At 35.6% G+C, this 25,994-nt stretch overlaps 1 protein-coding gene across 1 annotated transcript in view; it reads right to left on the minus strand.

Moving 5' to 3' along the window:
- The window catches only part of ARMC3 (armadillo repeat containing 3), a 62,974-nt gene that overhangs the window by 19,700 nt on the left and 17,280 nt on the right, over positions 1 to 25,994 (minus strand). The window contains exons 4-11 of the mRNA XM_075495519.1: positions 25,466 to 25,583; positions 23,393 to 23,518; positions 21,590 to 21,658; positions 21,083 to 21,258; positions 19,572 to 19,766; positions 18,565 to 18,748; positions 13,117 to 13,269; positions 12,887 to 12,992 (exon numbers count right to left, since the gene is read on the minus strand). Of these exons, the coding sequence (XP_075351634.1) occupies positions 12,887 to 12,992; positions 13,117 to 13,269; positions 18,565 to 18,748; positions 19,572 to 19,766; positions 21,083 to 21,258; positions 21,590 to 21,658; positions 23,393 to 23,518; positions 25,466 to 25,583 (1,127 nt within the window). The remainder of the gene's footprint in view (positions 1 to 12,886; positions 12,993 to 13,116; positions 13,270 to 18,564; positions 18,749 to 19,571; positions 19,767 to 21,082; positions 21,259 to 21,589; positions 21,659 to 23,392; positions 23,519 to 25,465; positions 25,584 to 25,994) is intronic.

The following is a 25,994-nucleotide window of genomic DNA, read 5'->3' on the forward strand; positions in this document are numbered from 1 at the left end:
CAAGTTCTGAGCTAGACCTGCAAAACAACCTGTTTGCAAATAAAATTGGGGAAGATTGTTGGGATTTTTTTAAGGATCATTTCATAGATTTAGGTTAGAGAACAGCCAAGAAAAAACAGCTGAAGAAGCACTGCTAAGGAAATAGCAACTTCAGGCAGGAGACAGCAGAAGGTGCAGGCAGCTGTACTATTAGCAGACACATTTGCAAATGACTTAAATCTGATGTGCTGTAAAACTAATAGTCACGTGGGTCTACATCTCAGTCACAGCAGAAGGAACAGGTCTATGTGCACTTTGTCTTAACACTGCTATTCTGCTTCTGGCACCCCTCAGGACAGTGCCTTTTAAAAGAAAAAAAAGTCAACCTCATATTTAATATCTGGGAAAAAGAATATATTTGAAAGCAGCTGGTGACATGGCTTATAATGATAGTAAACTTGACTACAACTGATGCAGACCCTGAAGAGAGAACATGGCCTGGCTGAGGGGAAACTACCATGCTCTAACAAATCTGAAAAGGCATACATTTCTGGGTTACCACTTCATTACGTATTCTTTGGTTTCTTTGCCAAAGGCAAAAGAGACTACTGATACAACTGTAGTTTACATCCTTCAAATGCTGTAAGATATTCCATAACATAAGATTTTTGTTGACCTTCTTGCCAAAACTTTGCTTTCTACTAAACAATAGGAACTTATTTCTTTGTCTATATCATCTTATGTTCATTTCAGTGGTATTTTTTCCGATGTCATTATAAACCAGCACACTACAAAAATTGAATTGTCTTCTGAGTTTGTATATAAAATTTGATCAAATGATTTGAGGCATATGCCAATTTACTATCTGCTCTTAGTAATTTTACATTGGGCTCATCTGTTTGTTAAACAAAAGTTGGCAATATTGTTAGCAATGGAAATGTGCAGATGGCAATTTGAATTTTCATTGCAACTGCTTTTTATACCCCCTTTTAGTACATTTCGTCTATATCAAAAACATAACAAACTCCCACCTCTATACAAGCATATCTAAGCACTTCAACAACAGAAGAGTGTACATTTTTTATAAGTTTTGCTAAATTTCTGTCAACACGTTAATAAGAGAAATCTGGATGTGAAAATCTTACTTTTACTGTAAAAGTGTCTTACTAAAAATCTAACTAGCCTTTTGGTAACTTTCACAGTTACAAAATAAACACAAGCTTAGAAGTATTACACATACAAGAAACAGTTATGCTATCAAAGACTGTCAAGGCATTGATAAAACCAAAACCTCAGGAATGCTGATGGTCATGCTCTTATGCAAACAGGACAGAAAGCAGAATACATGCCAACCTGTGCTATATTATCGCATTACATGGGCAACATGATGTAGATCTTACTGTGAACTGACCTGAGTGCAAGTATCTCCAAACCACATTTTCAGGGAGGGGGATGCAGATACTCCTGAGCATACCTGGAATGAATCAGCAGAGGCCAACGGGATTTGTTAGTCTGCTCTCTGCTTCAGCTCTAAGGTGATGGCAGCTCACAGGTAGAGCTGGACCATGGGTGTAAGGAAGGCTGGCAGGCAGGCAGTAGCCCCCAGTTTGGAGTAACAGGGAAAAGGCAGCAATTCAGGGACTGAAGGTGAGTAGGGTTGTTAGCTTGGGTGCAGCATGAAGGTATAGGGCCAGTTTCGTGTTGGCTAATTAATCCTTCTGGAGCACCAGTAACTTTAATGCAAGCACTTCAGTCTCTGTTCAGAAGTGAAGCCCATGTTTTCATGCACTCCTCAGAGTGTCTTCAATTAGCTGGATTTCCCCTTATCTGGGTATCCTCACTGCCCTTCCCTCCTTTACCAGCTCTTCTTTAGAGCTGAAAAAGTTTTATTTGGTTGTTGGGGGTTTTTTTTGGGGGGGTGGTTTTTTTGTTTGTTTGTTTGGTTGGTTTTAACTTAGGTAAGGCCACTGTATTTCTAGGTTCTCTGGTTAATATTGTCTTTTCTTCCCCATGAAAATTTTATGCAGATTTCCAGCTTCAGGAGTGCTGTAGCTCTAGTCAGGCTGCTGTATATGAAGAAATCCTGGACATGTTGATTTCACATGTAAGGATCAGCTATACACCACATGTACCACAAGTTTTCCAGAAAACATCACATTCATAGCACGTGTAACAATGACATGATGTACCTGCCATGTACCTCCCAAAGTGTGGGAGAGACTCACCATACATGCACACAGCCATGCACAGTAAGGCATGTCCATAAGCTATCAGATTTACAGCCTTACACAGTATATACACACATACCTTACCCAGGAAAAAAAACAAAAATCCATTTTTCCTGTACAATGGATACACAGAAATTCCAAGATTTATGGGACAGATCCACTACTCATGAAATGCATCACCGCATCTCACAAATATAGTATATCCAATACTTCTGTAGTAAGTATAGGCCTTACTATTCCTATACTACACGCAATAACACATGTATTCTCCTGTAGGAAATCCTAATAAACATGTAGTCCCTAACAGACTGATTCCAAGATGATATACAGAACTGAATGACGTAGCCAATCACATTATAAGCAGATTTACTATAATTTCCATAAAGCCAGCAAGTACACAAGTACTTAACAAAAGAGCAAGGTGACAGCTCCTTGTGTGTTTAGAGCTGACCTCAGTGAGGTACAGAGCACAGCCAATTTTCTCAAGTGCCACTCAACTTCAAAAACGTTGAGAACCACTGATTTAGAAGATCATACATATTTATTTCAATCCTGCATTCTACTTCTGTGCAGATTCATTTTGAATCACAGTTTCATGAGTATAGTTTCATCAAGTAGCACAATGGATCACAAGGCAAAAAGAATTAACGTTAGAAGTAACAACAGCAGGTAATGAGAGTTAAAGGTAACCAGTACCTTTGAGAATAAGACTTTAAGAGGGCACGAACACCTGAGGGCAACGCTGTGTCCTGACAACAGATGCATACAGAAGAGGTTATGAGGGAAGAAGGAAGAATGAGGAATCCATAACTCAACTCAGTCCTACCCCATAGCCCCCTGGAAAACACAAAAATAGCGCTGTCACCCTGGGCCACGGAGGCCCAGCTGCTAAAGTGACAGCAGTGCCTGACCTCAGAAGGGAGCTGAAAAAATGAATATGCTTAAGTTTTTAAGGTGCTGAAATACTACATTAAGATCTAAGTATGGAGGTCTTTGTTCCCTTCCATCTTGGGCAGAGATATGCGCTGTGTAGTTTTTTTTATTACAAGGAAACAAAAGTCACAGGAAGAAGCTTTTACCAGCACTGTCTTTGCCTAATGTAGATCAGCACTAGCCTCTCTCCCTGCCTCCAGAACACGCTCTGCTTCAGACACATCCTGCTCAGATGGTGCGCTTTATCAGTGCTCCCACTATAGGACTACATCCTCAAGGAATAAGGGAGCCTTGGTTTAGCTGAAAAAAAGTACACACTTTTTGATGTGGAAAAGGAGTAAATTCTATAAATCCACAGCTCTTCTCTCTCCATGATTAGGCAGGTTGATGTATTTTGAATCTTTACACAACATGGAGGAAAAAGATTAGGGAAAAGTAAAGGTGACAATGACATGGGGGGAAAAAAAAAAAAGGATGTTGCATTTGCAATATCACCATGTTTTTTTGAAAAGTGGAAGCTGACCATCTGAATCATAACCAAACAAACAAGAAAACCCAGACAAGATAGGTGTAGAAATTACAGAGCTCAAATTAAAGTTAAAATAATTCAAATTTTATGATTTATAAGCACATGGTTATGATTATTAGAGTGCCTAACCTAACAGGGTTAGGCATTTACCTTAACCAGGGTGTACATGGTTCAGGTACCCTAATGACCTTAACCACGTCCTGTAGTGAAACAGTAAAATTCTGATTACAATTGAATTCAAATTACTGTACTCAAGAACAGCTAAAATATTTTTCTTAAGTGTCATAGGAAAGGCAAACATTAAAAGGTCAGATAATAAATATTTAATTTAAATTATTAATTTTAAATATACATAGTAACAACTTATTAAGAGATTTCTTGAAAATTCTCTATAAAAGATCACTCAGGACTCAAAGAATAAATGCTGAGAGTTTGAGAAAAACAAATGTTTTCTGTACCTTTTTTACTGCAAAAATAAATTAAAAGTTGACAATAAAATCATTACCTAAAGTTTCACAATACAAACTTTTTTTTAAGCAGTTACTTTGGAGATGCATATGAATTTCACTGAACTGAATATTTAGTTGCTTTAGTTGTCTGGGGTGCAATAGGAAAGCTCAGACATTGGTAGAGTGTTGTGAAAACAATCATCAGTAAATTTTGGACCAAAACTCTGTGTTTTTTTTTTTATTTTTAGAACTGTAAGCTCTCTGGGGCAAGAACCACCTCTTTGTTGGCATCACATCATAGCTCTGCTCCCCGACCAAGCCTCCTAGCCATGGCAAGAAAGATAACAGATTATTTACTTCCTTAGTGCGTAGGAAATAGTCCAGCCAGCTTTTCCTCCTGACGAGAAGGTTCAGCAGCACCAAGAAGGCAACTGCCAGTGTTCAAAGAGCTGACAGAAACCACTGAGACTGCCCCCCAAACCCCCAGCCTAAGCAACCTCCCATGGAAGGCAGATAGAGGGGAAGAGCAGTGGTGCAGCTTCACACCACTGTTTACTCTGGATTGTGCTCCATTTACACTAGTGAGATTGGCACTTCATAAAAATGGTAAAGTATGTTTGGTTTTGCTTCTTCTACCACAATTGAACATAAAGGGGTTTATATTAAATTATATTTTTATTCACATCTATGCTGTTTACTTCCCCCGTTCTGACTAAGGATTTAACACAATTTCTGCTCAGAAAAAATTCAGATTTTTCCTCCTCACAAAGGCCATTGGACTCCTTATGGACTTCATTTTCCAAATGTATTTGCAACTGCATGTTTAATTTCTGTGCAAAATTACTGTGATTGTGTGTGAGGTGCTTAGCTAGCCATTTATGCCTGTGCATATCTCATTTTCATACATAATTGCATGTAAATTATGCATAAGAATTATGCATCTAATTACACACACATTTTTTAAAATCAACTCTATCTGTGTTAAATGGCATGACTTCTTTTTCACACAAGGCATTTTTGACCCAGCTCTATTACGTAATTTGTGACTAAGAATATCATAACCAGAAGTTCAAAAAACCTCAAGAAATATATTCCTTTTTATCCCTTAAATGTATTAGTATTCTTCATTTGCCTTGTTCTGTCATCAGAATAATCACATCCAATAAACGTCTTCTGCATTTACCAAAAATTTCACTTTGTGATTTAATTATTTTCAAAAGCAATTGACTGTTGTATATAGTCACTTGTATTTTATTTAAAGACTAATATTACTTCCGTTTTCTTCACTATACAAGGGAAATTAATGTCAGTATTTTTATTCTGAGTAAAGGAATCTAGCACAAGAGACTCTGATCTACAGTTTGAGGCCCCTTTGTGCTACAATAAAAATATTGATGATATCAACAAACCATATTCTTTTCTCATTTCAGGAACTGAACCCTCTATTCCTATTTTTTAATGACCCTCTATTCCTATTATTTAATGACAAGTGCCTTGCTAAAACATCAACAAATGCAAAACTCAATAAACCTCACTATCTGGAAGCAATAAAACCTTAAACTGTCTGGGTTAGCAGAGACTGTAATACCTGACTCTCATGTAGAGATACACAGAGATTTTCTAATGTCTGTCATTGAACTCATCTGACAGAGTTACAAAGCTCTCAGTTCTAAAACTCTAGTATACCTCATTTAAACTATTACAGGGGCATTGGTAATGAACTATCTATCCATGATATCTGATCCTTTCAATTATAATATTATTTGCAACCTTTATAAAGAATTTCTGACACTTTCACCATTAGGAGAAAGGCTTGAAATTCAGCAGTAGAAAGCCTTTTTGCCCCTTAAAGAGCCCATGTAGCTTCCGCCAGGATAAGCTCATGCAAAAGACACTATCCCCCTCTCTCTTTTTTCTGATCCAAGAAGCAATGCATGCAGAAATCAGTAACTCAGCACAAATGTTGAGTCTGGAATCCACATTGTTACAAAAGCAAAATAACAGGGAACATTCAGGAGTTGCCAGAGCAGCCTTCATGGAGGTGTAAGGGAAGGAAAGAAAGAGCCAAAGCTCATCTGAACACAGCAACTGAGGAGACAGGGGCTCCTCTTCATCTCTGGAAGCACCAGCCAAGGTGGTGGAGGAAGGATAAAAAAAGCTGTGCCAAGTCAGTCTCTCTACAAACAGTACTCTGACTGTGAAACTTGACCCCATCCTTCACTTCTGGATAAGTCTTTTCTGGAAAACTGTGAACTTATCTCAAATGGCAGCAATCTGTTTTGCCTTGCTAAAGGTTCAAGCTCTTATGATGATTCAGAGTGGAGAAACTTAGGCTTTTATTTTTCTCTCTTAAAATTAAATCTCTAAGAAAGTACACATACGCTACTACATTAAGATAAAATTACTGAGGTTGAAAGTCAAAAGGTTTAAAGTTACTTGTGAAAGCTTATTTTTACCCCCTTGTGTGTAAGACAGTCCGATTAGACAACACACCACAGCCAGTGCACAGGTTAAATTCACAGCAGGACAGAATTAAGTTTGCATGATCAGCCATAAACCTGCAATTCCCTTATATACACTTAAAATAGATAACTTTACACTATACTAAAGTAAGTTAAAACATATACTTAAATAATTTGCATTTAGTTTAGAAATATGCTACAAATAAAATGTGCATGTAAAAGCACCAATACATTTGTCTGAAATTTACTCAAATGTAAAATAACCCTTGCCACTTCTAATTCATAAAAAGGATAATTCATCTCAGTGCGTATCAGTGAATGTCATTGTAGGGATACACACTCGAGAGAAAGCATTGTACTTGTGCCACTATATAAACTACAGTTTTCTCTTCCAGGCTTAGGAGTCTCCATCCAGGAGGAAAAAGGTTGCACCTGATCCCACAGAAATCTACCGTGGGAAGTTACAGGTGACAACACACACGCTCTCAGTGAAATTCCAGCCTTCCACAGGTAAGATAAATAGTGATCATACCACAAGGCTTTGAAGGTAGGAGAGTACAAACAGCCCAAAAGATTTTGCTATATCTATAAGGGGCAGAACTTCTATATAGTTACTGTTATCCCAATTTAGAAGCATTCTGTTTTCTTTCTGAAACTATTTTGGATACACTTAGGTTCTCATGCGCTTTAGGATGCTGTGACATGAGATTTGTGTTAGATAGAGATGAATGCTCTATATTGGTCTCTGTCTTCAATATAACCCCTGATAGGCAACAGACTTTAAAAAAGCAACAAACAAACAGGGTAATACACAACAAATTTTTTTGTGAAAGAGCTGTACTGGCAACAAAATACAGTTACAGTGCCTGAGTCTATAGAGGGACTTTTCCATAGCCACATCTTCACAAATCTAAGAGACAAAACCAACAGCTGGCCAAATGAAACATTTTGCACCTGCCAGTGGGGGTGGATTTAGGGTACTGTCCATGGGTTGCCCATCAGTCATCTGATGTGATGTTACAGTCATAGCACGAACTCACTTCCGAATGACATCCCAGCATTAGGCCTTGACTCAGCTTTTCTGCCAAGGGAGAAATTTACCATAAAACATTTTTCAGTTTTCAGTGGAAGTCAATATATAACTTGTAAGGAAAAGCTTGTGAGGTCTTGGGTAATAACCATGTTGCCTTTTTTCTTTGGAAAGCACCCTTCCCACTACAGATATACAGTAAAAGAAAGTCAAAACAGGAACCTGTTCATGCCATGGAGTTAACTGTTTGTATTTGTATAGGGCTCAGCAAAATGGGTGCTAATGTAAAAAATAACAACACAAACCACAAAACCCAATAAAATCCCTTTACTTTGCAGCACAGTACCTCAAAAATATAATTCTGTCACTAGGGGTCAGTATTAAAACATATTACCTTTACACAATACAGCTAGTGGCATTCTATTGTTGATTCCCTCCTTCAGAAACACAAACTTATGTTATAAAGAAGAATTATTAAACCATAAAAAAGACAAAACCTATAGAATGGATTATTACCTATTTCTGTTTTTAAATGTAGTTCTCATGTACTAGAAGTTTTTGTTCCTGTTCTCAAAAGTTAACACATATATTCATGCAAATGTATTCTCTCACATAATAGTGATGCTTCAATATTGATCCATTTTGTGAATTTGGAACCTAATTCTACATCTACAGTGTTAAAAGAGAAAAGCTATGATTAAGTTTCCGATTTCCTAATGGGGAAGATTACTACCTAGTGATATTACTACCTAATGGTAATAATAATTACTTCCTAATGATAATAACAAAATTTGAAATGTAAGAAAACTGGACATTCTTTAAATTTATTCCTTGACAGCCATACCCATCTTAAAACCAATAAAAATCTGTTGTGGATACTGAAAATCTCCATTTAAGAAGGTGAGAGACTCTCACTACAAGTGAGCATTATCCACACGGAATAGACTGAGGATGTAGTTTGGGTCATTAGATCAGTATATGAGTTTCAGTTTGGAATAGATGCAACACCCACTGAAGTCAAGGGAACAACTCACTTTCTCCTCACTGGGCACTGCCCATAACCAATGAGTTCCCAAACTACCTTCCTATCTCCAACCTACTCACAAATCTTGAAAATCTTGATACATGAGAAAGCACACATTCAGATGCTGTGATAATGCCTGTAACTACCTATACGGACATAATTTTGCTAATGTAAATAGGTCCACTGATTCCTGTGAAGAATTTAAGAATTAGAAAATTAGATAACATCAAGCTTGCTGACTCTGCAATTTTTGGGATGACATTTTACTATCTTGAATCCAGATATAATACTTAGAAATATGTAACATGACACTAATTATAAACCCCAGGAGAAACATTCTGCCAGATCATAAGTCTGTCGTGTACCACAATTTCCTGGAGCCCTTAGTTCAGCTGAACAAAAACCATCCCTTTCCTTCTTCCCCCAGACCAAACTCTCACTGAATGCTATAAATTTTGCACTTAAAATAAACAATTTAAGACAAATATTATTGAGGCTGTTAATTAGTTTTCATGTCCAGTACAAAGCTCTAAATTTCAGAGCATATGTTTTTCTTTATAGTTGTAACTCCATTAGGTGCCCAGAATTCAGACATTGCCAGATTTATGAAGACAGCTATTAGAAATGGCATTTATGCTACGACAATACTGAAGAAAAGAGCTGGTCAAATTAATGTCTGACTAACGGGTACACTTGAGATCTTATTTCTATGTGTTACTTCTAACTAATATCATATTTATATTTAACACAATTAGCTTATCCTAAATACATGAGAAGCGAAAATAATTGATTACACTTTAAATGGGAAAAAATAGGCAGAGGCTGAACTAAAATGTTTGTTCTGTAGTTAGTTGTATAGCACAGAATAATTTATTTTTCTGTCCAATAGATGGCACTGCTGTTTCTTTGTTTGTGTGTAATTTTTCAATTTGTGCATAATATACATTATTGAAGTGATTATGCCTACATTTCCTGATGCTCGGACACATCAAAAATAGACAGATTTCACAGATTCTTTAAAATGGCATTCTGCTGTCCAAATAACTGTATACAATTTTCAATAAAGCAAGTTAGTGTTCTGGATTAAAAAAAATGTGAAGTGGATGCAAATACCCAGCTGAACATAATTCTCTTCTTCCTAGCAGCAGACCCACAGAAACAAATCCTGACACATATATCAAGGACGGCCGCAGAGCTATACACATAGTAACATACCAAAATAATGTCTTTATTGTATGTTAGAGTAAGTACATGGGATTTTAAATTGCAGTATACTTTGCAATTTTATTTTTATTTAGCCTAATTATTAACAAGTTTACAAAGAGTTTATCATCAATACACAGCAGCATTACAATTCTGTCTTACTTTATGATAAAATTCTGATAAAAGCATCATCTGGGGGTGTCAATCTGTAAACTAATGAGGCATTTGACCACCGTACTTTTTTCTGTGTGCTACTGAAGCATGACACAACATCAGCCTAAATGCTGAAATATTTTAAAAGTTATTTATAGTAATTTTTATGTGTTCTGGTACAGATCATATTGAAAATCCATGTTTTTCAGTAAACCTGAAAACTCAAACTGTTGGTATGGTTCTCTTCTGCTCTAGATCCTTGGTTAAAATACTATGGGGGCCAGAGTTGTTCATTAATTTATTTATTTATTTTCACCAAATCATGGTTGCTTGGGGACTTGTGTGAAATGACAAGCTGGTCTCTGTCCCGTTCTTGTGAACAGGTGTTCTAATTACAAAACCTCCACCATATTTGACACCTTTATTAGCTGTCTCAGTTGAGAAACAAAGGATTGATTGGGTAGGGGTATAGAACTAGCCTTTCATTGCTGTGGGGAAGCACCTAAAGGTCAAGGTTAATATACATTAGTGGGGGGTAGTATTGCCTATTGCCTATGCTGTTCTTGTGTTATTAATCAATGGAAGACTTTATCCTTATGAGCTAGCTATTGTGGGAGCCTTAATTACACAATTTGTTTTAACTTGTATTTTTTTCCATATTAGATGAAAAGCAGACAACATTTCTTACCAAATATTCCTGACAAGGACAACAAATCTCCAGCAAAACCAACAGTGTCTTGTACTCTGTTTACATTCTGTAATATATACTGTACAAAATGAAAGGGCAAGGTACACATCCTTCAATCAACATAATACATGCAAAAATGCTCATGAAATGAAATATGGCACAACACATGTATGTGAGTTCAACAAGATTGAATTTTTGGCTGCCTGGTAAAAAGTGAAAACATTTATAGTAAATAGTCTTCCCTTTTACTGTAGCCATTTTGTACTTGCCACATAAGGTCTACCTGCTACCACTAGCTTTACGATTTAATATTCTTGGAGGGTTTATAACAAGAATCTAATATATAACCAATAAAAGGGCACTAGTCTCATTAGTCTCATTTGGGACCAGAATATTGTCAACATAATTACACAGCAAAGTCACATCATTATAAAAGTATATCAGCATCTTCATTGTATATACACTTATTTTCAGTGGTTTACAAGACACATGCACAAAATATTCCAGAATGAAATATGATTATGGTAACTCAATCTGGAATGCATTTTCTCCAAACTATTTTTTTTCCTATTGTGTGAATGTAAAATAAATATGGGCCAGATAGTCAGTGAGCTGGAACTATACCAATTTGTATCAGCTGAGGCTTCAACTCTATATATTCATTTATAGATCCTAGTCACACTTGGACCCTTCTATGACTTATTAATGGTTTTGATTTAGAAATGAAGCTTTGAAGTAATTATATAGTCACATGGCATTCATCCAATATACATATTTAATGGCAATTATTGCTTCCTGATTTTCACAGAAGACCTGTGATTAGATTATCTGGTGCTTCCATATTGTATTTGGAGCTGGATTGCAAAGAGAGAAGTATATGTAAGCCACCTTTACAATTTCCTGACTCTGCCCAGCAAGAAACAAATACGGACTCCATTATAATGCAGAGTAACAGAGACAGCTATTTCCCTGCCTGAGGTCTCAGAGAATTGTTCTAGCAGTTGAGCTAAACAATGTCCTGACTATCTGCTTGGCAAAAAAAACTGAATGAGTTGGCATAAGCTGCTATACCAACTCAAAACTCTCCAGAGATTTCCCCTTTTCACAATGTGAAACCTCAAAGGGCTGCGCTGAAAAACAGCTGTAGCAGAGCTGAAAGTTTGACCCCTAGACTCCAGTACTGTGCTCTTTTTATGTGTGTATGACTCCCACTGACACCAACTGAAGAGTCATGCACATGAGGAGAGCAGAGTATCAGACAAAAAAAATCCACTATGTGAATCTGAGAACAGAATATTATTCTCTTGTGTCAAATTATGGCTCCATCTGGTAACATTAAGCGAATACTGGTGACTATTAGAGCTGAATCAATAAATTGAAACAAATAATTTATTTGGTGAGTTATTTTACTTTTTCACTTCAAAGAATGCCTGTGAATGGATTACAACTTCCTTGAGTATATTCCAGGAAACTTTTAAGGAATTTTATTTTACGGTTTGTTAGTTACATGTGATTGCTCATATACGTCAGACCGCTCTGTTTCTTTTCCCTGAACAGAACTTTTAATAGAGTTGGGGTAACAGAACTCTGCAACTGACAGTAGAATTTAGTTGGTACAATTATTTTGGAACTTATAGTCAGCTAACCATCCTTTGTTAGTTATTCTGGATACTGAAGTTACACTTCTTTTCTTTTAGAGAATGCACTATGAGCATTCTCTATTACTTGGGAAACAATAAAAAAGAAAAAGAAAGACAATGACAATATTCAGAATATCTGAGTGCTATCTCCCTCAAAGACTGGGTTTAAATCAGTCAAAAAAGTTGCATGAACCATCAAATTTTAAAGGATACCTTACTGATTTTGAATTTTCAAAAAATACCACACATTGAATGTCTTAGATTACGAGGCATATTTTCTTCATATGTTCTCTTCAAAACACGATTTATATCTCTGCTTTCATTACACCTGCTTCGTACCTTTCCTTGATAAAGCAAACGTTCGTAGAGATCATGTAACTTTTATAACACTGATGAGAATCAACCTATTCCAGATGACTCATAAGCACCAAAAAGTGCCTTACAGTCAAATTCAAACAGATCTGCCTTGTAGGATAAGGACAAGATGAGGCATTCTTTAAAAATCAAAATATTATCACTCGTGTTCAGATTAGTGTTTTAAATAATAATTTAATTATTGCAGACTCACCGTGCGTTACTAGGACTGGCTGCTGTCAAATTAGCTAATGCTGTCACTGCAGCTTCTTTTACCTCTTCATTGTCACTGCTTAGCAACTGTACTAGCTGGGGAATCCCTTTGAAAGAAATAAATGTATACATGAACCTTTAAATAAATCATGGCAATCTGAAAAACTATAATATGCTCCTTATAAAAGGAAAAGCACAGATCCTCAGTTCATCCCTTCCCACCTTACTTACCCTGGAGTCCAAATGCACGTTTGCTAGCTAAATTCTCACACATGGCAGAAATTGCTTGGGAAGCAGCAACTTTAACTCCATCGTTATCAATTTCCAAAAGGTTTATGAGACACTTCTCAACCTCTTCCTCATTTAAGATTTTTCTGTTTTCAGCTTTAAATGAAAAAGAACAATAGCATTAATCTGCATTCATTTTCCAAATCAGTGAAAGGACACAAATTTGATTTCATATAGTTGTTTCCAACACAACACTTGCTTTTGATACCATGGAAATGGAAATATTTTGGTAACAGAGGAACCAGCAATAGAGAAATGTACACAAAGGACCCGATCCAAACCCCATTAGACTTCAGTGAACTCTGAATCAAGCCCAAAAGATGACTATTAAATACAGCTTTAAACGTACATAGCCCAACAGAATGCAAAGTTTGTTCTCTATAAGACTTAAAACCGCAGAATGCATACAGGCTTGATGAAAACAGCTTTTCCAATTCAACAGATCATACTTACTGAGGATCATGCTCACTTCAGTTTATGCTAACCAAGTCCAAATGCATAAAATTGAAGAACACACTAGTAAATGTACAATTGAACTTGGTGGAGTACCAATTAACATACTACAATAGCCAAAAAAAGGCAAGAGGTGTTAAAAATTGAATTTTAAATTCTGCACAGCTTGCAGTTCTTCATTACTGCACACTTTGCAGAGAATTTCAATTTCACATTTTAGCCTAGTGACACAGGGTTCACTGCTGACCTACACTGCAATGATCTGCAGCGGCTAAGAAAGGACTTATATGTTCCCTTCCTCTACATAAGTAACAACATAAAGCATCTACAAAGTATCTACAGACATCTGACAATTATACTAATAAGCTCACTCATCCCAAAATGAATGAGATCGAAAGTGCAGGTGTTTGTTAGAAAGAGCCCTGAGTGAAACTTTCTCAGCCAGAAAGGCACTGGACAGCATAGAAGCTCTACAGTTATGAGGGTCAGTAAACATTTAACCATATGCATAATTTAAAGCACATTAATTACATGCTTGAAGTTATATCTACAAGGTAAAATTTTCAAATGTATCAGAGAAATTCAGGAACCGAGAAGTCAGGATGACTTCGACACATTTGGAAATTTTACCAGTCCTTACTAATGCTTTGAGTGATCATTCCCTTATTTGGACTGTTGTCTTACGAATAAAAAATTTAAAAAGGAAATAAAAATATCGGAAGTATTCTTTTAAATAAAACTGAATCGGTAGTGAATAAAAGTAAACAAATAGAAGTCCACAAAGCCAATGAAAAGAAAGTTTGATTGAAAATCTAGTTATGGCAGAAATGACTCAATGCACATACATGAGACGGCTAGCCATTTTCTCCTCTCTAGATCAATTTTAAATATTTTTAGAATCATCAGAGATACACAATTGAAATCACAAAGCAAAAGATGCAACAAATAAAACAGGGAGGATTTTAAGCATCAGCAGAACTTGGGCCACAACCTTGATGCATATCAGCCAGCTCTCAAGAGAAGGCCTTAATTGGGATTACAGACCGTTTTGACAAATAATCAAGTATGCCGCTGTCCTGTTGCTTGCCAAAGTAGTCCATAATCCCTAATAATGATCTCTAAAGGTTCTTCATGCTTCAGGAATTTGGTTCTTGTACAGCAAGATTACTTATTACTATACAGATTTTCTTAAAAATTATTCTTGCTTTTAAAGGCAGTTATGATGATGGGTGTTTCATTTTAAAGATAATTTATGCCTATGTGAAATAATAACATTAATTATAATAATTCATTTGAATGAATGAAAATAGCAATTTAAAATATTTTAAACAGAATAAAGACTTTTTCAATAACGTGGAAAAACAGATTTTGGATTTCAATTTACGGTAAACAGTATGCACCTATATTTTGCTAGCTAGACAGACAGATGAAAATTATTAATATTTTAAGATCCAGGTACCAACTCTATTTAAGGGATGATTATTTTCCGCTGATCCTCTCTGTTTGTATGAGTTGTTTCCTTTAGCTTTTACTATAGAAAAGAAAGAATGTACAATTGAAAAGCATCCTTTGTACTTAAGCACTTCTCATGTCAGTGCCAACACCGTATTTACAGTGATGAATTTCTTGACCCCTAAGTAATTTGAATACATTGATTTAACACAAAGTAAAATACTCGGGCACACCCAACTAAAAGAGTCTGGCGTACTAACACTTCTGTCCAGTTTTTCATGCAATGACCCCATCATGAGCCAATCTTTGTTTTTCAATATATCTTCCTATTTCCCTTTCTTACCCCAAAATCATGGTCAGAGTTCTACTGATTACCTACTCAGCTCACTGTCATGACCTTATGGAATTATTTATACCAATTGCAAATGAAAAAAAGTTAATGTTAAATAATATCATGAGCTCTCACTGATCTTGAGTTGAGATAACCCAGATAAATGAAAACCTGTATTATGAAAAAGCATATGTTAATCAGGCTACGGAGCATGTTTAGTATGCTCCCTTTTGAAAAGATTTGCATTTAGATACATGGAAAGAACGGGGAGAGCTTCAAACCAGAAGTTTGGCAGTGAGGCCAAACTCGAGTGAGCATGATCATCAATTTCTCCATACACACTCCATAGCATTTTGTTGTGCTGGTGTGTCTGGCATTGTCAGGGGAAAGTCAGGGCCTCCCCCTCCTTAATCAACAGTCCAGATAATCCACTCACAGGTATTCAATAATTTATAGCATTAAACTGTATTTTGCATTCTGAAATGACTGCATTATTTTCTGGACAAGGAGGGAATCACAGTAAAATTCACCACTGTAATTCTGAGCATACAAAATAAAACCATTGATAAATTAATATATTAAATTCAAAATTATGTTACAGAACAAAACAAATTTTCAGGGGCAAAAGCGTAATGGTTATGTATAGAAATATGATCAATTTTAATTTACTTAAACAGAGCAGCATCCTAAAGATGTTATTTAAAATTGAATACAGTATTTATACCATGTAATTTATTCTGAGACTGAGAATAGTTCTTAAGGGGTACATCTGTCTTATAACAACAACAAAAAGTTACAGGAGTCCCTTTCCAAAGGGCTGAAAGGGGCATAAACCAAAACTGATTGCTACGATCACATTTATCAGCAAAAAAACAAAACTAAATTCCATCTGTCAACAATAATAATTTCAAAACCAGACACTGCTGTATACGCAGCTGCCAGGATTAAAAAACCAGACAGATAATTCTGCTATGATAGAACATGTAAGTTTTTCATTTCAATGAGAAGTGGTATTTTTTTTCTCAAGTATGCAGGAAATGTTCATAAAATGCAACCACAATTATCAAACCTGAAGAATGTGGGCTACTGTATGGCTATTGCAAATTTAATGAAAAAGTGATAAAAGAACTTAGAGCTGTGTTGTATTATATTGGATTTACATCAAGGCAAGTATTAGTATAGTATACATCAGCGTTGCAGTTTGGATACGCTGTTTAGTATATTTCCAACCAGGATCCAAACAAACAAGAACTGCAGAAATTTCTGTTTTCTTTTTGCACTTGGACTATTTCTTATAATGACCCCAATGTCACTTTTCTTTCCACTGGAAAGCTGACTTTAGACCAGTAGCTCTATGTATCTGAAATAAATTCAATACTTCTGGGGGCCATGTTGAGCAGCAAGTTTACTGGACTGTGCTTTCCACTGCACCAGTACAACATGTTGCCCTTTGTCTAACTGGTTGTCACCAAAATTCTACAGCTTGGAAGCAAATATTTTAAATCCTCTTTTGATCTATTTTCCCAGCTTGCCGCATCCATACCAACTGTCACAGGCTGAAGAAGAGAGCAAACCTTTATAATGAAACCACATTGACTCCATTTGTAAAGAAGTATGACAAGAAGATGCATCTTCACTGACGGTAACATCCAATGATATAAGATCATAGGCAGTACTGTAATATATTATGTGTAGCTCTTGCCACCGTGTTTTAAAAATGTTGTGTTCAGGCATGCTTCTCCTAACAGCTGCTAAAATATTAGGCCGCAAAAACTGAAAAAGGTGTGAAAGAGGAAAAGAAGGCTATGCTTATTTGAAAATAAATATGAAAAAGGAGTAAGATGCAGTAGAAAGTAGTAGGAGCAAATATAAATCTGCTTAGCATACTACTTACAAGCCTGTCACAGGACTATAAAAATGATACTGACAGTCCTAAGTAGCATAATAAAACAACAATACAGGAAAGTACACAAAGAAAATACTGGCATAAGAAAGTCCCTTCCTATCTTTGATACCTAAACATTAATGAAAATAATTTTCAGTGACTTGCAAAGCTTCCAGTAGATAATGATAAAAGCATACAGAAACCCCCAGAATACTAGGAAAGGTAGATTCCACTCTTTTCATCTATCATTTGCAATCCAAATAATTACAAATATTCAGGACGTCAAAATAAGGAAGGTGGGAAAAGAATTGGAAAGATAAGATGGGGAGAGACAAAAGGAGGTCTGAAATACTGTAGAAAGGAGAGATTATTTTAGCCATGTATTAAATTAGATAACATATTTGTAAAATACACATAAATTAAAGCCATGATTCAACCACGAGATGATAGAAATAAGAATGAAATATTTAAGCTCTACTGTCACAGTTACTGTCATCAAAATCCCTTGACAGAATTAAAATCTTCTATAGACAGAAGTATGTTATTTCTTACATTGCATTTTGTTATATAGCACTACTAGGCATATGTTGCAACTCAGAAACCAATGTATGGAAGGAATTTCAAGTGTAGATCTATTTAAAGAGCATCCTTGTGGGCAAAAGTGATGAGCATGTTCTGCCTAATTCAGAATTCCTTGGTGAATTAAAGAAAAGCATATAAAAAAGAACTATAGGATGAATAATTATAAAAAGATGACAATGAAACTATTTAACTCCACTGGGAATATTAATCTGGAAGCCATTTGAAAGGCTTTTTTTCATGTTCCTGTTAAAGGAATTTGTATTTGAAATTGCCTGACATTTAGACGAGCAGTTGTATGCGAAAGGAAGTAAGCTTGCTATTAAGTCTTAACTGATACCGATGAGAAATAGTGCCAGCAGAGGTGGCTTAAGATGGCAGTTACCTGGCATCACCAAACAAAAGATAAAGATCATACTTTCAGAGCTCTGTTTTCCTTTTTGAGGTCAGCATTTTGCAAGAATATATTACATTTAAAAATAAATTGAGGCAAAATCTTAACATTTTCATATATATATAGCCTAGCATCCAATTGCTGCTCTGATTGCCAAGATTCATCACTGTAATTCATTCTTGCCAGTGTTTTCCTCAGCACAAGTACTACCCTCAACCAGATAAGACGGCCTCATTCTGGATGAAAATTTACTTCATAATCAAATTCATGTGCATGGATTTTTAAAAAGTCACATACAGTCATAAGCTGCTTTGGTAATTGCCTTTGCTGCATTCCTTTGAATATCGGGAACAGTAGAGACTCCTACAAATGAAAGTAGCTTTTTAAGGCCTCCTGTCTGCTGAATCAGTTGCAGAGTATGCACATCTTCCAGACAATTTCCCAACACAGCAAGAGCTTCCACATGTAGATCGCTGAATTCCTAATAAGGAAAAAACCCCAAACAAATAACCTTCAAATTGGGATTAAAATATCTTTGGGTTTTAACTTTGTAGGATAATTGTCATAACTTTCTTTTGGACAGTTTATTTATACTGTAAAGCACATCTTTTCATACTTATATTTTTTGTATATTTTCTTTGATGTGCCTTAGGATGCAACACAATTTATCAAAAACAGTAAAAACCTCTCTCAGTAAAGTAAAGTAAAGTCTCTCATTTATATCGAAGTGGGTTAGGCAGGTATTCAGAAGGGACCTGTCATCTTAAAATTTCAAAAACTTCACAAATTTTTCTATGCATTATATTTCCCATGGTGACATCTGAACTCAAGCAGCACTGAAATGAGTCTCATAATAGCATAAGCCATGAAATTTCCAAGGTAGGAAATTATATTTAAGGTCATTGATAGCAAAGTAAATTCAGAAAAAAAGATCAGTGTTCAAACTAGGAACCAGCACCAGAGTTCAGCATATAATAAAAAAAATTTTGGGAAAACATCATATAAAAAGCTATATGGTGGATTTTTCTGATATTTACAACAGTTTGAGAAATGGACAGTAAATGCAAAATGATATTACTAATAGCAATAAAGCAGTAAAGCAAATATAAACATTTTGGTGAATCTCTTTGCTCCCTTTCTTAGTAAGCTAGGTATCCTAGCTTATCCTATTTCTATCATCGTTAGCTCCAAGTAAGGAGCTCTTTCTTCTTTTAGCACTTTTCCATAACATGAATAACATTTCTCATTAGTCATACAAACATTAGCAGCAAGAACAAAAAACTTTTAAGGCAAGTAAACTGTACATTGGTTTCCAGTATCTTCAGAAGGCAATCTAATCCTTTATTTTCTCCCAGTATTATCCTGGTTTCTCTGTCTTTGCTAATTACTTCTAAGGTTTTAAGGGCTAACAACTGAATAACTGGGTATTCAGAATTCAGTAGTTCCAACAAGGGTGGAATTACATTCAGTGCACGAACTGCAGCACGGCTTTGAAAATCCTGCAGTAAAATATTCAACAAAGAATGTTAGTGATAGAGAATATAACGGTACATCAACTCCTGACTTTACAGAAAGAACACAAAAAATCTGATTTCATACACACAAAAATAAGTTAATATTCCAGAACTTGCAGTTCTGAATATTTCTTGCTTTTTACCTAAGAATCAAACTGAATATGATCAAGCCCCAGCAACCTTAAATTCCAATTTTTTTTGCGTGACTGAAGTACACACTACACAATCTAGTCCTAAGGAAGCCTATTTACTCTTGGTTTAGCCATGTTTGTCTCAACATACATGTTTCTTTGAGAAAGTTTTTAAAAATATAGTTTAATCATTTTTATTTACCTCAGTGGGGGGGGAAATAGTTTTCACACTCTACTGTGGTTGCCTGGTTATATCTTCTTCTGTTTTAGTAATTATAAAATGACAATATAAAATTTCAACTTTAAACAGTGTATATGCAGCTTAATAAAAAGACAGTTGTAGATTATATTAAAACAGAAAAAAAATTACGATTTGCTTTTAAATAGCTTATTGCACATGTGCAGTATGCAATTATCCTTATCAATATAAGCAAGCACCAGGTGCAGTTATCCAGATATACCCTGCAACAAAGACAGCGAGATAGTAAAAAAGGAGAAAGAGTAAAATGCGATTCTGAATAGACATGCTCTGATGCCCCAAAAGAGATAGAGTTATAAACTGAATTCATTATTGAATTGATTCGCTTAAGCCATGGAAGAGAACTGCCATACAAATGCACCATTCTTTTGCTAAGCAGCATATGGATGACATTAGTGCTGAGTGTGAAAGTAGCCAATAACAAATCTATTCCTCCCAGTATGGAAAGTAGCTGTTGACAACATTCACCTATCATTAAAAAGATGTTCAAAATTGTGACTACGGACTTCCTGCCAAAACAAGGCACAATGCAATTACTAGTTCTTTAATTTACAGGATTATTCCAATCTTTTGGATAGGTTATAACTCTCATTACCAAGATTAACATTTTCCAACTAAGAAAACAAATTCATATTTAATTTAAAAAATCTGAATCTGATTCTGATCTTACTTACAATTGCTGTACAGCATGGATAATTGCATTAAGTTCAACAGAATTAGAGTAAAATCAGCTATATTCATAACTAATGTAACAGTCAAAGACTTGGGTGTATTGTTTTCAAATACAGTGATGAACACTGGAGAGTAAAGGAACCAAATATTTTAAAATTATTAACCCACAAAGGAGGGGGTGGGTGGGGAGAGAGTGCTTATCTGCCTCTGTAATTTAAAACAACAACAACAAACTTTACCTGCACCAGGAGGTAGAGACATTCAACTGAATTCTTCTTAACATCAGGATCAGGGCTACCTAGCAGTCTGATAAGTGGTTCTAATCCACCTTGCTCAAATATTTGTACTTTAGTAGTATATTCAACAGCCATATGTGCTAGACACAGAGTAGCAAATTCATGGATAACTACATCTTCTGTGGGGGGGGAAAAAGAAATATTTTGATCAAGTTGTATTCAGCACAGTATATGTTCACTAATCCAGTGGTTTAAAATATTATTTGAAGTCAATAAACAATAGCTGTTAATCATACCTGACATCTCCATAAACATGTTGCTCCATCTGTACAACATAAAACACTACTCTGTGAGTAACAGAGCTACTCCTATAAAAGCAATTACCTATTTAACATGTAGTATGACAAATCATAAGTTACAAGGAAGATTTTATTAAATTGTCCGATCAAATGGCAATCATAAATTATTTCTGAGTGTATTTTTGCACAAGGAATGAATACTGCAAGCTACCTTCTGGCGCCAGCTGTGATATAAGTGAATTTGTGACATCCAGTTCCCTCAATAACTTCTTGACATCGTCTACAATGAAATAAATACAAATATGAAGTCTTTAGTTTGGCAGTCTTGGCTGAGTAACGAAACAGATTCTGCTCCAAGGGAAATGCACTTATGGTTACTCCCTGAGTGACAAAAAGATCTGACTGAGAATGACACACAACTGAAATTATACCAAGATCATAACAGGCCCAGAAAACATACAGGAGATTTTCAAGTACCAGACAACATTCTTTGACATTTGATATATACAAAGTTGCTCAATACTTCATTGAAACTTTATTCAAAACACTTGCATCTAGCAGGTTCTGATTAAATATTTCACAGTTTTAGTTGTCAAAGAAGTCATACTGCAATAGTTAAAATTAGTTGTGGTTAAAATTATCAAACTAAAAGCAATCCTTCTGTTATTTAATTTTCAACCCATCACTTTCTAATTTTATGCTAACACAGAATTATATAGGTCTTATTAAAATCACAGTAAAGACTTTCAGAATGCATTTTTATTGTTGTCAATGGCAAACTAGCAAAACCACAACCACTGGATAGAATGACCAAAAAACATTCTTTGGGACAGACTTCATGTAATCTTACAGGGCTGTGTTGTTACTATCAACACTTACAGTGTTGAAATGCAAGAAAAATGGTATAAGCTGAATATACTTTTAAAGAAAAAAAACAATTAAGATGTGAATGTAAGTGGAAGATCTTCAGTCATTCAAATCCATGTTTGTGCAGCAGTCTGAAGGGAATGACTATATGCTAATGCTGAGTTGAAAGTAAGGTAAAGAGCGTAACATCCAATGCAACATGAAAAGCAGGTAGCAGTTGACCGAAAGACTTAAATAGTGGTTAGGATATCACCATGAAAGACAACTGGGTAGAACATCAACCAAAATAAGACCTGATTAATTATATTAATTAGATGTAGGTTTATAAAGCAATGTAAAAGTAACAGCCACTGAAACTCAACCTTATGTCACTTACTCTTTCATCTTCAGGTATGTCTACATACCAGTCACTGCAGCTTGATCATTTGGCACTCAGCCACCCAGCATGGATGTAATACATTCATTCTCACCTTATAAAAAGGTACAAAAAAATCTGCATATACTGTGGTTAAATAATTTAATAATGGTATGGCTACAGTAGCTACACTACCTTGCTGTGAATGCAATGTCTCTGAGAAATAATCAAGACGGCTTGAATTTCACTAGCTCAGATACAGATAACAAACCATTTACAGCAGTACTGACCTGCCAAAGAAGCTGGGTAAATATGCATGCCAATGCTTGATAGTTCAGGGGTTTTTTTGCCATCAATACTTGAGTTAGCTACTTTAACACATTTTCTCCCTTATTACTGTAGTTACACTAATGCCTCAAGTAACAGCTGATATTTAACCATAGCATTTTCTGTAGATGATAAATACTACTTTATCCTTCTCCTCCAACTTTTGTAAAAGAGAAGAGTGTGTCATGTCCACATTGGCGGCCATCTTATGTAGTCAGGCTTTCCCTGATAGACATAATTCCAGTATTACACTGTTTCAATTTGGCCCCATCAAAACAAAAATAAGGGTTGGAGGAAAAGTAACTTCTCTTGTAATTTTTTTTTCAAAATCAGTGGAGTTCACTCTAGCTGAATTTGTTCCTTTATTGTGGCCTGTTAATATAGGATTTTTTCATGTGGGCCACCTATTGCTTTGATGACCACACTCATACACATTGAAAAATATTAAAAAATGAAGACCCTTACGATTAGAAGCCATGATGCCAAACACCATAATGGCATTTCTACGTACAATTGGATCTTCATGCGAGATGAGTTTATAGAGATATTCCACTGCTCCAAGACCAAGAAGTGTCACTTTGTTTTCATCACCTGGAGAATAATTAGGTTAAAAGTCCTGTAAAAATGCAACAAGCTCACAGTACTAATGTAACAAAGTAAAACAGTCTCTTATTAGCCTGTAGAATCAAAGAACAAGGGCCTGGACAGGACCTTGTGAGATCATCTAATCTATACCCCAAATAAACATGTGTCAAATAGTATCAAGGATTAATACTATCTAGGATTAATTCACATTTGTAAAGCAAAGGATACTTCTGTCTATTGGATACCTGTTGGAGACTGCAGTGGTAGGACAAAGGACAGCTTTCTATTTAGCAAAGTACAGGTGAATGATATCATTGAGAACCTAATTTTATTTTCCTCTTTTCTTGCCTTCCAATTTTATTTTCCTCAAAATAACAGTTAATTCATTCTGTGGATCTGCACTACCGCTCAACTGAAGCAACTACCAGAATTTGGATCATTAAGTCTCACCCGAGATTTCTACCACCTGAGAATGGAGCACTTTGTAGCTGAATAGGCTCTGGCCATGCAAAGAGAAGCTTTTTGTATGATTACAGCCTTCTGTTCCTGCTCGCTCAAAAACACCCAAAACCCAAGAAACAAAATCCAAAACCTACTCCTATTCTCAGTTCCCACAACAGCTTTATAATTTTCTTTTATCATTTTCTAATGAACCATGCCTGTCGTTTCTGGCTACAAGCAAGCAATGTGAGAAGAAACTGAAGAACTATGCTCATTCGCAGGCCAAAACACAATTAAAATACAAAAACTATGTTTTATTGAGGGATGGGACTTAATTTACTAGCAATATTCAAGAAATAAATTAACTGCAAAGTGAAAACAACGCCTTCTCTTGCCACACTGCAGTTAGAGTCTAGTCTCCTCGAAGATTGCAGGAATATCTAAATTAACAATTTAAAGAATTATTCATTTAGTAGAAGCAAAAAAATTAAGTATCTGTCCTCTTGCAGTATGCCATATGTTACTGTGGACAGCAGGGAAGGAGCCAACAAGAGTTTGTGGTGTGCGGTTCATAGCTGTCTCCCAACAGTCCAAATTCTCTCTTCACATACTCAAAATTTGGTTGCATGCCCCCAGCCAAGCTTGCCATATTAAGCTGAATATAAACATCTTTCAGAAACCAATGATCCCATGCCAACTGTCAAAGCCTTCAGCTCTTCTCTCACAACTTCAGCAGCGTTTATAATTACCATCAGTACAACAATCAGGATATAAAAACATAATTTTTAAAGAAAACATGAATTAAATGGAAATTAATATTAAAAGAGATTAATTATACCACGAATGCTACCAGTGTAAACCAATTTGAGTGGCTGGCATGGAATGAGTAGGAGGCAATTTAGGAAATTATGTGCTACATAATTTTGAGCCTTTGTTACACAGTTGTCTTCTGGGTACCCAGAACATGACGCTTAGTTATAGGTAACACAGGGACCTTTGGAAGATTTGGAATCTTGTTGACTTGTTAGATTCACAACACATACAGAAATAAGCTTGATAAAGGAGGCTGAGTGGTCTCCAATAAATCATTGTCACAGAAGTACTGACACAAGAGATATATGCAAAAATAACAGGCTAAAAAGTAATTTTCATTAAAAACTGAACCTTAAAATAACTATACTAGTACAGAAGCTTCAAATTGTAACATAAAAAAGAGAATTCTTTCCCAGATGTAGGTCTGTTGCTCATAACAAAACAGATCTAGGTTATATCTAAACCAAGCTCTATTAAACAGAGAATATAAAATTCTACAACAAAATAATACAAATTTCCTTCACACAAACCACAGGACTTCTTTATAACTGCAAATACAGGTTTGACAGTTATTGCAGAAAACCCTCAAAACCTTGACAGAGACCTTTGAGGTGAAATGAAGATTTCAGTGCTAAAAAATTGTGAACTACTATCAAAATCTAAATAACACAAAGGAAAGCTCATTGCAAAAAGACTAACCTTTTGATGCAAATTTATATAGAGCATCACATGCTTTGGCCAAAACTTCCTCTTCAGGAGAACTAAGCATTAGCACAACTGTTGCTGCTGTTTTGCTTTCAATCAATAAAGGATCAAACTGCAAACAAAAAAAAGGAAAGAATAGTTTGATTTATACTGAGCCTTCCTGTGTGCTGCAGTAGACTCCCACATTTCATTAAAAAAAGAATCTAGTTTGAGATCACTGAGTTAGAAATATTAACATGAGTTGCTGTTTACTTGAAAAAATTCAATTTTTTAATAACAATTTGAGACATTGTTGAAAAATAAGAAAGAATAATTGACTTCCAAATATAATCGTTATTTCATTCCGTATGAAGACTGTGGGAAAACCTTGACACTTCCCTGTACATCTAGGAAGTCTTGAAAGCAACAGACTGTAATCTTGTTACACATGTAAGAGCATCCTGCGGCTTCGGAACCAAACATGAGAAGTAGTTTCTTTTGAGCAGCTAGTGTCGTACGAAGAAGAGGATTTGGTTAGTCTGTG

Source organism: Mycteria americana, chromosome 2 (genome assembly GCF_035582795.1).
Source record: "Mycteria americana isolate JAX WOST 10 ecotype Jacksonville Zoo and Gardens chromosome 2, USCA_MyAme_1.0, whole genome shotgun sequence".
NCBI lineage: Eukaryota > Metazoa > Chordata > Aves > Ciconiiformes > Ciconiidae > Mycteria > Mycteria americana.